The sequence below is a fragment of the Dermacentor silvarum genome, chromosome 1 (genome assembly GCF_013339745.2).
Source record: "Dermacentor silvarum isolate Dsil-2018 chromosome 1, BIME_Dsil_1.4, whole genome shotgun sequence".
NCBI classification, from domain to species: Eukaryota; Metazoa; Arthropoda; class Arachnida; order Ixodida; family Ixodidae; genus Dermacentor; species Dermacentor silvarum.
The window spans coordinates 318064557-318076694 of record NC_051154.1 but is presented as its reverse complement, the minus strand read 5'-3'; the positions used below and the strand labels follow the sequence as shown (position 1 = coordinate 318076694).

Below are 12138 nucleotides of genomic sequence, written 5' to 3'. Positions count from 1 at the left end.
CAAACGAAGAGGCAAAGGTGCAAGAAGATGCTTGACAGCACTGATGCCAAAAATTACCGCCCTGATGCGTTCTAATAAACCTGCACTGCTTGCAAAACTTTGCAGCTCGTTTTCTCAATAGTGTTTTTTGGTCGGTCACCTCGCTCGTGGAAAGCATAGCACAACAATGGCTGGACCGATTTTGATCCAGTTTGTTTTGCTGTGATCCATGAACTGTGCTGCACATCAAGACAGTCTTGAAATTTTCATTTATTTTTCCATTATTTAATTACTTCACAATTACTGCATGGCTCTATGCAGTCAAACACAAGTTACATGCATGTCATGTTGAGTAAAAAATTATAAGGGCACTAACAAAAAAATCTAACACTGTCTTGATATAGATTAGCCATCTGGGCAAACATACAAAGTATTCCCAGTTCCGTACCATGTTTCATTACTGTGCCAGGCTTTCCACGAGCAAGGAACTTGTAAGCTTTTGTAAATTCTTATAAAACAAAAACTAATGAAGATATCTTAATGAAATTTTGGATTTGTGCCTCTATTGCAATGTACAGCGTGTGTGCCAAATTTCAGCCCTTTCTGCCAAGAAACAAAAAAGTTATTTTTCATCTCCTCCTCCCCCCTTAAGCCAAATATTTGTTAGTGATGTTCATCACTCTCAAAACCACCGTTACTCAAAACCACCGAAAGAACCACAGAAAGAGTGCAACGACGCTGCACCGGCGCGTCACCGCGGCCGGCGACGCGAACATTGGTTATGCAGCTTCTATTCCAGGCAAAATTATGTCCGCGAGAGTAAAGTGACGCGTAATGTTAACTTTATTAAAAACCATGTCCACGGTAAAACGTTTAGCACTAATGAGAGTTCCGATACAAGTGAAGCTCAGCTGCAGTGCATGGCTACCGACAGCGAACAGCGAACCGCGGCTCGGCCATGCTCGCATCGTAGCTGGTGGCGCCGCAAATATCAGCATGTTTTCTTCGTCGTGTGAAATTATTGCGAGGAGAGGGTAAAGCGGCAACGACGGTAACAAAACATTGCTGCTTGGGAGCGTCGGCGGTTCGTGCTGAAGCGCCATCTGCTACAGATTTGAAGTGAACTGAAAAAGGCCTGGAAAAGGAAAAAGGTGAACTGAAAAAGGCGAGTGATTAGCAGCGGTGAAGCTGCTGGCGATGCCAGAGCGTAGCCGCGAGCACTCCTCTGTCACCAAGTGGTCACGTCGCTGTACCGCAGGGAACTCCTCTGTGCCATGCGAGAGGCAGATCTCGCCGTCCGCCGGCGGTCCATGAACTACGGACCGCCAGCCGCAGTTCACCCCGATGCACTCGTGTGCCCACTGGGGCACCCGGGTACGACCATGATTCGATGAAATGGCTCATTGGGGCGCCCCGATGCGCACCGGTGCGATTTACCGAATTTGCCATTATTTTCGTGGACTGGATGTGTCAGACCAGCGCGGAGCGGGAGGGGGAGGGGGCGCTTTCCCGGAACGGCGCGGAAATTTGAAATTAGCAGTGAAGTTAGGGGGGGGCTCTTGCACGGGTGGGTGCACTTGCTCGGAATTTTACGGTAGGCACTTACAGGCTGACCACAGTGTAATGAAGAAGAGTAACCTGTGCCTCAGCAGCATCGCCACCGGCATGAGCTCGTGGTTGCTGTCCTTGGCCGAACGCTTGTGACTGCTACCCGTTCGCCTGCATCCGTTGCTAATAAACCTCTTAGCAAGTGGTGGAGTCTGCTGGGTTTCGACCACCCTGGAACTTCGGAGTCGCACTCTACCCCCATCATGCCCGAGGACGCAAGCGGCACTCCTCTAACTCCTCCAACGGCGCCGCCCACCCTGGTTTGTGCCGGCGCCTTGCGTCTGCGAGATCCCCCTATCTTCTCCGGCACAGATGAAAAAGACGTTGAAGATTGGATTTCCTCATACGACCGAGTGAGTGCCCATAACCATTGGGACGATGCTACCAAGTTGAGAACCGTAGCATTCTATCTCTCGGACGTTGCGGAACTATGATTTCTAAACCATGAAGGCGACCTCACTACGTGGTTGGTCTTCAATACCATGTTTACCCAGGTTTTCAGTCGGCCAGCAGTAAGAAAACTCCGTGCAAAACACCGTTTGCGCACACGATCCCAAGAGATCGGAGAGAATTTCACGAGCTACATTGAGGACATTGTTGACCTTTGCAAACGGGTGAACGCGTCGATGTCAGAGGAGGAGATCACACATATAATGAAGGGTATTGAGGACGACGCCTTCCAAATGTTATTATCGAAGAGTCCTCGCACTGTCGTTGAAGTGATAGAATTGTGTCAGAGTTACGACGAGTTGCGCAGGCAACGGCTTCACACCAGACGTCCCCCTGCGCCCGCCGACTCTGTGTCCAGCCTTGGTGTCAGCGACGAACATGCTACCCTGTTTCTGAAGATTCAGGAATTTGTTCGCACAGAGGTCGCTCGCCAGCTATCTTTGATGTCTTGCGTCCCGGAACCACCACCCGCTTTGGCACCTACGATCCGCGACTTCCATCCAGGAGCAAGTTTCGCAAGCCATTCCTCCAGCACGTGATCCGACGCCAGTCACTGCACCTCTCACGTACGCAGAAGCAGTTGCCCGACCCCGCCCCCGAATGCTCTCGCCGCCCGCTATGCATCGACCACCGACCTTTTCGCCGCCTCCTATGCCGTTACCAGATCGACAGCATTTTCCGACTTCTCAGCCACGAGTCGAAGCTTACCCCCAACAATGGCGCACCTTCGATGACCGTCCAATATGTTTTGCTTGTGGTGGTGCTGGTCATGTGGCGCGCCATTGCCGTCGTCGCATGCTTCCTTTCCCGAACATCTGGCGAGCACCACCGTTCCCCGCTCAATTTTCATCTTCGCCTTCCAGCCTTCCTACCTCATCCTTTTGTCCCGCCTTCACGAAATTACGCCGCCTGCTAACCTCACCACCTATCCTCCGCCACTTCGACCCTGCCGCCCGCACCGAGGTCCACACTGATGCCAGCGGCGTCGGACTCGGTGCCGTACTCGAGCAACGAAAGGCGGGGTTCGATGAATATGTCGTCACCTACGCGAGCCGCACTCTGACAAAAGCCAAGGCTAATTACTCGGTTAAAGAGAAAGAGTGTTTAGCCATTATTCGGGCCCTTGGGAAATTCCGACCTTATTTGTATGGTCACACTTTCAACGTCATCACTGACCACCATGCCCTTTGTTGGCTGTCCACCCTCAAGGACCCATCTGGCCGACTTGCTCGCTGTGCCGCTACAGGAGTACGACATCCACGTTCTTTACCGTTTTGGCCGTAAACACACGGACGCTGACGCCCTTTCTCGCTCACCGGTCGCACCTGGCAATGCTTGCCTATCCGCCCTTGAGCCCGCACTTACTTCACATGCACTGCACAACATGCCGTCGGAGCAGCGCAAGGATCGCTGGATCGGTGCTCTCATCACCATCCTTTCTGATCCATCCACCTCTTCACCATCTCGCGCTCTTCGCCGCCAGGCTACCCACTTCTGCATTCGCGATGGCCTTCTTTATCATCGTAATTACCTTTCTGACGGACGCAAGTGGCTTCTTGTGATACCCCGACATCTCCGTGACCTTATCTGCGACGCTTTCCACGCTGACCCACAGTGCGCGTATGCCGGCCTCTTCAAGACCTACGCTCGACTACGCCTCCGATTTTATTGGCGCGGCATATATAACTACGTGCGAAAGTTCGTTCGCTCCTGTACTCAGTGCCAACGCCGAAAATTACCTCCCGGACAAGTCTACCCGTCACAACCCCTTCCCTGCCCTAGTCGTCACTTTGATCGTGTTGGTATTGACATATACAGACCGCTACCATCCACTCCAGCAGGGAACCGCTGGATTATTGTTGCCGTGGATCACTTGACCCGTTATGCTGAAACCGCCGCTCTGTCGACTGCCACCACCCACGACGTTGCATCGTTTCTGTTACACCATTTCGTTCTGCGCCACGGTGCCCCTCGCGAACTTCTGAACGATAGAGGCCGAGCCTTTCTTGCCGATGCTTTGAAGGCACTACTCGACGAATGCCGAATCATTCACCGCACAAGTACAGCGTACCATCCGCAAACTAACGGCATGACAGAACGCTTCAACCGTACTCTTGGTGATATGCTATCAATGTACGTCGCCACTGATCATTCAAATTGGGACCAAGTTCTCCCTTTCGTGACGTATGCATACAATACTGCGGCCCAAGCAACTACTGGATTTTCCCCGTACTTTCTCCTATATGGCCGAGAACCATCTAATACAATCGATACAATTCTTTCATATAAACCTGATGCGTCCGAAAGTACTCCGCTGTCTGAAGCTGCTCGACATGCCGAGGAATGCCGCGGGCTTGCCCGCTCTTTTTCCACCGAGGACCAGTGGCAGCAGCAATCCCGTCAACCTGCCGACCGTTCTGCACCAACATTTTCCCCTGGCTCTCTGGTCTGGCTTCGGGCACCCGCTACCACACCCGGCCACTCCGCAAAACTTGTCGCGAAATACCTCGGACCCTACTGCGTTCTGGAGCAAACGTCCTCCGTCAATTACCTCGTGGAGCCCCTCAAGCCACCGACAGACCTGCGCAATCGCGGCCGCGAACTTGTCTACGTCTGTCACATTAAGCCGTACTACGACCCAATAGTAGTGTCTTCGCCTTAAGCCGCCAGGATGGCCCCTTTTTCGCTTGCTAAGAGGTTTATTAGCAACGGATGCAGGCGAACGGGTAGCAGTCACAAGCGTTCGGCCAAGGACAGCAACCACGAGCTCATGCCGGTGGCGATGCTGCTGAGGCACAGGTTACTCGTCTTCATTACAACAGAAATTTTGAATTAGACCAAAGCCCACTTTGATAATCAGTTGAACAAATGAGTACTTTGCAACTAGCAAGCATGCCTTTTTCCTTACTGGCTTTTTTCTTAGTGTCTTCGAAATGTGAATAATGTTTTTCTGAGAAATACTCTGGGCACAAGAGTGGTACTGCCCCCTGAGGGCTGACCAAACACACCTTCTTGCCTTGAGTGTCGCCTCGATAAAACTGCTCAGCACGAGTCTTGCCTTGGACCACTGGATCCACACCTACAGCAGCAAAAAAAAGAGACATAAATGCCTTGTATATTTTGCACACAAATACAACACGTTTCACCATTTGCGTCCAAAGAAGCCAAGGATTAACTCCAAGATGGAGATTTGAAGTGGTAATTAAGAAATTTCCACTGCTTAGTGGAAAAAAAGGCAAAAGGATGGAAAACAACAGAACAGACGGAATGCTGAAACCTGTTGCGATCTTTCTGCCTTCTTTTCTCTTTTCCACTGAGCACTCGAAATGTCTTAATAATGTTCGTTCCAACTAGCCCAACTTTCTGTATTCACTATTGGCAAATAACAGTGGGCGGAAAAGGCAAGCGTCAGGCTGGTGCCAACATGTTGACAGGAGGACTTGTGTTACATCAGGGTACCATGACGACAAGTCCCCTTGTAGAAATGCTGCCTCCAGCCTATGGCTTGTCTTTTTCACGTTCTGTGCAACAATCGGTAGTACTTGATTGATGTACATTCAGTTGCAGCTTTGCGCTATTGGCTAGTCGCTCACAGCAATTCCGGGCGACGAGCGACAAATTCTAGATTTTCAGAACCTAGCGATTGTGCAACAAGAACGAGTGATATGTTCACGCGACGGCCTGTTTCGTCACTCAAGGCCGTCGCCTCGTTGCCGTCACGCAAAAAAATCAATTTCATGGTGTTTCGGCTTGAATCAGTCGTGTGTTTTGACGTTTTTGCTGCATCGTTTATTCGACCCGATGGATAATTTGATCACATTTGGCAGGCCAGTTGGGGTCGAATTAACGGAAGTCGACTATCATATTTGTCCGCTTCAAATGCTCGAAGTGATGCAGTTTACAGAACTTCAATATCCGTTTTTGCTTCAGAGTTATGAATCTGCAAACTTAGTGTGTTTTTTTTTTTAGTTTACAAGTTTTCGACTATTTTTGTCAAATACAGTGATGCTACTGTGGACTTCTGATTTGGAGCAATTTTTCGAGCATCAGAAATTTCATTTTGGAGCACTTTGGAGCAGGCAATTTGGCATTTGGGAGCAGCTGATTTTTCACATCCTGAAGTATTCCAAAAAAGCGAGTTGCAATTTACATTAAAAGACCTGACTAATTCGTTTGTTCTTACGAGAAGCTTGGTAAACATTTCCATCCATTGCAGATCTCGTGGAGAAAAAAATGCTCTTCTGTGCATGCGACACACACATACACACACACACACACACACACAAATTGATATCGTTTCATATATTGCTAGTTTTCCCAGATGTCATTCGGTATATCCAGAAACAGAAATGATGGACACATTGGCAGCATGCACTTATTATAATCACATGTCATGCTGCCCTTCAAACAAGCTACAGTAGAACCCCACTGTTACGTTCCCGGGTGCTGCATTTTCCCGGCTGTTACGACCTTTTCAGCCGGTCTGGGCGTAGCTTCCATAGGACCCAATGCATTGGTAACCCCGCTGTTGCGTCGCAAATGTGGGACCGTTCCCGCATCATGCGTTGCGAACTGCCACCGCGCACCGGCCCGAGCGGCCATTTTGACTATCATGTCGCTTGGCTTCGTGACTTGACGATGGGATCGGCTGCCCAAAGTGCCGGGGGCGACACCTGTGACGTATTTTCGGTTTCCGCCAGCAAAAGCATGGCCTTTGAGATCCGTATTTGCTATCTAAAGATGGTGTCTATATATGACGCGTTGGGGCACTAAAATTGGTTTTGGCGCATAGATGTTCGTAGTAAGTCCAAGGGCGATAACGCAGTCGCCCCGCGCCGTATGCTGTATGTGCGAGTGAAAGCGTTAGAGGGGAGCCGATGACCACGGCGCCTAATGTCGCGCGCGCAAGAAAGAAAAGCAGGGACGAAGCCCGCCTTTTTCCGTCCCGCTCGAGGCACCCGCGAGGGAGCGAGGGGGAGGGAGGAAGAACGAGCGGCGTTGTACTCTGGCATCAACTGCGTACTGCGCAGCGGCGTGATATCTTGAAGGCGATCTGCATTGGGGACAGTCTAGGCAGTGTAGGTATGTCGGCGGCTCGTAGCTTTGTGCGTGATGTGTGTTCTCGGCGCTCCGTTTGCGTGGAAACGATAGACACCAGTAGGAAGGTCACTTCGCTGCTGCTGCGACGCATCCTCACGCCAGCGTTTGACAGCGCGTGTCCGCGCTCATCGAGTGTGATGTGTTCATGTTTGCCTGTGCGCGCTGACACCAGGCTTGTTAATATAGTTAATAAGCGTATGTTTACAAGTTTAAACAGACGATAAAACTACTATACTACTTACTTTGTGTAGCTGCCTACTAATTTGCAATCACAATTGATGATTCGGCTTTCGGGCGAAACTATATTTTTTTCACACGTAAGAATTAAAATAATACTATTGTGTGCAGTTCAACACTACTCTTATTTCTCAATTTTCCTGTTTCTCGGCTCTTACGGTTTTTTTTTTTCGTTTTTTTTTTCTTGTTTTATTTTACGGTCCCGTGAAAAACGTATCAGCGGGGGTCTACTGTACTAGCTGAGTTTCCGGAGTAGATAACGTCCGCCGATGAATCGCCAATTGACCTTGAAGCCACGAGCCTTAGCAGAAACTGCACTTTGCCGTCGAGCCGCCTTACAAAGCAGACGCCGCGTCGGCACCGTGCGTGGCGCTGTGAATCGGGACGTACGCGCTAGTGCTGTTTCGTGGTGCAATTGTCGGCGATAGACGCCGGCCGTCAACTCCGAGACTGTTTGGCGCAGTTAAGCGCAATTTTCATTGATTGTATCAGGATGGCGCAGTAAATCCCATTTGGCGCACTTTGGCGCAGGAGTGGAATCGCTCCAAATATTAAAGGTTCTAATTCAAAAGTCTGCTTCCAAGAGTAGCTGGAATTTAACTTTCTCTCACAAATGCAACAATTTTCATTCAGACTGGTCCAGCAGTTGTCTCATACAAGCATTTCTGTGTTTTACATGCATTTGAATGGCCAGAACCAGGGTTGTCCAGAAGCTAAAGCATCCACTTAACAGTGGCGCCGAGGTACTGCTATGGTGGCCTTCATGATTTCGGGGGGCACAGTGTCAAAAGAGTCATTTATGAAGACTACAAACCTTCCAGATGCGAAGGATTGGCACAAACAGCAAGCTTGATGTTTCGGTTTGACACTCGGTTCAAACGCTCGTGGCTCATTCCAAGGTGGTACTTCACATCCCCAGAGCCCTGAGAAGGAGAAAAGGTACACATGTCATGCTTTGAGCCAGTCTAACAAGCAGCACAATAAAAAAAAAGAAACAGAATCCAACTAGGTGGACTTTTTTTTTTTACCCAATAGGTGGATCACTGACACTGGGGCAATATGGTGGACGGCACACGGCCGACTGAGGGGAGCAGAGCAGACGACAAGAAAGGAATTCCGCCAATCGTATGGTGCCCTCAAGTCACGTGCGCTCAACAACGAAAGGACCTTTCTCAACAATGCGCTGGCACCTTTCTTTGGTGCGGTAATTGAAGAAAGCTAATGGCCGCGTAGAGCCTGCGTTGGTGGGAAATTGAAGAAAAAAGGCCGCTTTTTGAAATGAGACCAAGATGTCCGCACTACGATGCGTGAAATGGCAGCTGCGTTTCGCAAAAGAAGTGCAGTTTTAGTATACATTTTAGCTCAGATTTTGCTAGTACCAATGAAATGAAGCAATGCTATGGCTCAAATACTGATCAAATAGTTTAGAGATGCGGTCTAGTTGTGTAAAAATGGCTGTAGATGTTAAGAACACCATTTTCAAAAAAGAAGTTCTTTTTGAAATTTTTTTTCGAGAAAAATACTCCTTTATCAAAGGGATTTTTAAATGAATTATGAAAGCTGTTAAAAGAAGCTGGTTCCAAGCAAAGTCAATGGTATCATGAATATCTGTGCTCGGCTGAAAGGCAAAATAGAGCCTGTCATTGAGCATGGATTTCCAAAAAGCAGTATTCTGATTCATTAGCAGTACAGATATCTGTGCAAAGGCGAGTCAGTACTAGTTGACTTTGAATGGTCAGGTAGATGCGCAGTCTCTTCGTTTAGTAATGCTGGTTTCCTATCCCTGAATACAGTGCCATCTTTTTTTCCCCCGTTAAATGCTTGTTTCAGCTAGGCCAGCCCTACTGAAACACCCTGGCCCTGAGTGCACAATAAATAAGCAGGCACATTCGATACTATGTTCTTTACAAAAGAATTGAATATTTGAATTCAATTTATGCTTTTACTTTCCTTCACCACTGTGTGACATTATTCAATTCAATTTTGAGCTCAAATTTCACCATTTGTGCAGCCCTCCATACCAGAAATTCTCAATCCAATCTAGAGAAAGATGGCAACACAAAGCGAGCAAGTTTCAGCTCAGCGACATCATAAACAAGAGCGAAAAGATTTTTAAATTGTTCATTCCAATGCCCCCCTTCGCTCTTTAAACCTGAAGCAAAAGAAATATCTCCCTGTTATAAAATTATTCCCTGCTGGTAGCAAACACACCAAACTTAAGTGTTGGCATTATCACTACGTCAAACTGCATCAACTTTTACAAGCAACATGCAAAGTCTGGTGTTACGGTGAGTGCAGTGAACGCAATGCCGGCAACAAGCTTGCACTTCACAAGTTTACCACAAGTCACACAGAACACAACATAAACAACACAAAATCACAAAAAAGCCAATGCAATGCGGCGTCAACAACTTTACAAACAATTGGACTGTGTTCCATTGTCTTGCTTGGATCTTGAACTCACGTGTAGCGTAGACTTGTACAGAGCACAAGCTCCTAAACCTGCCAACTAGTGTCTTGATGTATAAGCAAGATGAGCTTTAAGTTTCACTTTGTCCAGCCCATGCTAATAGATGAACTTGTTTTTGCCCCCAAATTTAGGCACACACAGGAGCTCATCACGGTGACCTTATGTAACCCAGCATTTCCTTACTGCACACGGAACCTCATGATAACCATGTGTCCCACCACAACGCAGATGATATTGTCAAAATACAACACCTGCTCATGATGGCACGCTGGAATTGAATTGTGAGGTTTTATGTGCCAAAACCACAATTTGATTACGAGGTACACCGTAGTGGGGGACTCCAGATTAATACACCGTAGTGGGGCACTGCAGACTAATTTCGACCACCAGAGATCTTTACTGTGCCCCCAATGCATGGGACACCGGCGTTTTTCATTTCACCCCCATCGAAATGCGGCCGCCTGCAGCCGGGATTTGATTCCGTGACCTCGTGCTTAGCAGCGCAAAACTAAAGCTGCTAAGCCAATGCGGCAGATAATGGCATGCTGGCAGGAAGGAAGGCAGCAAAAAAGACCAAAGAAAGTATACTTTTCATTAGGCAAACTTGTACCCACCAAAACAAAAGAAAGCAATTCAGCCACAGCGAGTGTGACCAGCACAGTTGGTGGCTGCTGGACAGAAAAATGCAACATTGTAATCAGCCCCTATCTTATACTGCCTCCTAAAGCATTTTAAGCTAACCAGTCATGACTGTAGCAATCTTAAAACTCACTAGAACAATTGCATACATCATCATATACGCCTGTGCTTCTACCCGAGGTTTTTTAACGGGTACCTAAACCAAAGTACACGAACGTCTTTGAATTTCACCCCATTTACATGCGCCCACTGCCAGGATAAAAATGAAGAACAGTACGAGTGAGTTAAGCTTAAGTGAACAAAAAATGTGTATTGCATCAAGTCCAGTTGTACATTTGAGCCTTTGTAATACAGTAGACGTTGATTTGACTCCACTTAATTCGATTTTTTTTGTTAATTCGATCCCGATCAAAGGTCCCGGCCGGCGCCCATACATTTCTATGGGCCCATACATTTCTACGGGCTTAACCTTCCGTTATTTCGATCTCAAAATTGGCTTTCACTGGATAATTCGAACTTGACTGGTCAGCTCTGCCACAATACAGCCACAGGACATAGTACGCGTTTCTTAATCATACAGGAGCGCATGCACCATCTCCGATAGCTGTTAATGACGTTGTGGCGGTGGTTTAAGCCCTCGTTTTGCCCGCCATGCATGTCTCGTATATGCGCCCGCTAACGGGCGCATATACCTAGTACCTAGTACACGTTCCTTAACTACACACTCAGGCATGTGCCGTGCACTGAGAAGTGGAGAAAAAAGCCATATGTGTTTGGGGGAAGTTAGCGAAAAGGAAGGTGATAAGATGAAAAAACTCAGAAAGTCAAGGGGATGTTTGAAGCCAACAAAAGAGCGGGGGTCTATCTAAAACTCTGAAAGCCTGCCAGTAAGCCTATTAGGCATCTCGGTGCTCGTACTGTGAGTGGAGGCAGCGCATGTGTGTGTGTGTGAATTAAGGAACACGTGCTATGTCCCATAACAGTGGCACTTATTCCCCACTTAGTATGCTTTACCGTATAACACTGCTGCATTGCGGCAAAGCTAACTTTAAAGGCAATAGTGCTAAGTGAATATATGGCGTGTTTCGGCGTTTTTTTTCTGCCTTTTGTGCCGGGTATTTAGACCAGTTTCGTCGATCCCATCAGGATTGAATTACCGAAAGTATCACATTTTCATTCTGAGCTGCAATGGATGTCTCACCTCATCGGCAGGCTCCAGTCCGCTGAATTGGGTGAAGATCTGTTCAAGAGGTTTGCGGCAAACATTTGCCAGGACATTCAGACGACCCCTGCACATAACAAGCATGTTGCAGAGAACATCACAATGATCTAACCCTGCATGCGTCTTTATATCCTTGCTCTTCTTCTTGAAGCGCAAAGTAACAAATAAAGGAGCCCGCATATTTGCTCCACATCTCTTTGCACTTAAATAATGGACATGTACCAACTCACCAAACCTTGCATTTTGTTCAAATCATAACAATTTCTCGGCACAAGACTACAATCAAGATTACCCTGAACAGTTTCATGTATTAATCTTTTCAGACACAATTTTAGGTTACTTGAGGACAAAACGTTTTAGGTTTCTTACGCACCGGAAAGCTTCAAGTACGCAACTCTGAGCTTCCTTTTCTTTTTGCTCACATCATATTGTT

General features: G+C 47.8%; 2 protein-coding genes across 5 annotated transcripts in view; one reads left to right on the top strand and one right to left on the bottom strand.

The window, feature by feature from the left end:
- LOC119437313 (2-oxoglutarate dehydrogenase complex component E1) overlaps positions 1-12138 on the top strand; it is a 565962-nt gene that overhangs the window by 245511 nt on the left and 308313 nt on the right. The window lies entirely within an intron of this gene.
- The window catches only part of LOC119442658 (2-oxoglutarate dehydrogenase-like, mitochondrial), a 77540-nt gene that overhangs the window by 53730 nt on the left and 11672 nt on the right, over positions 1-12138 (bottom strand). Inside the window, exons 2-4 of the mRNA XM_037707622.2 lie at positions 11685-11772; positions 8189-8297; positions 5046-5116 (exon numbers count right to left, since the gene is read on the bottom strand). Coding sequence (XP_037563550.2) covers positions 5046-5116; positions 8189-8297; positions 11685-11772 — 268 coding nt within the window. The remainder of the gene's footprint in view (positions 1-5045; positions 5117-8188; positions 8298-11684; positions 11773-12138) is intronic.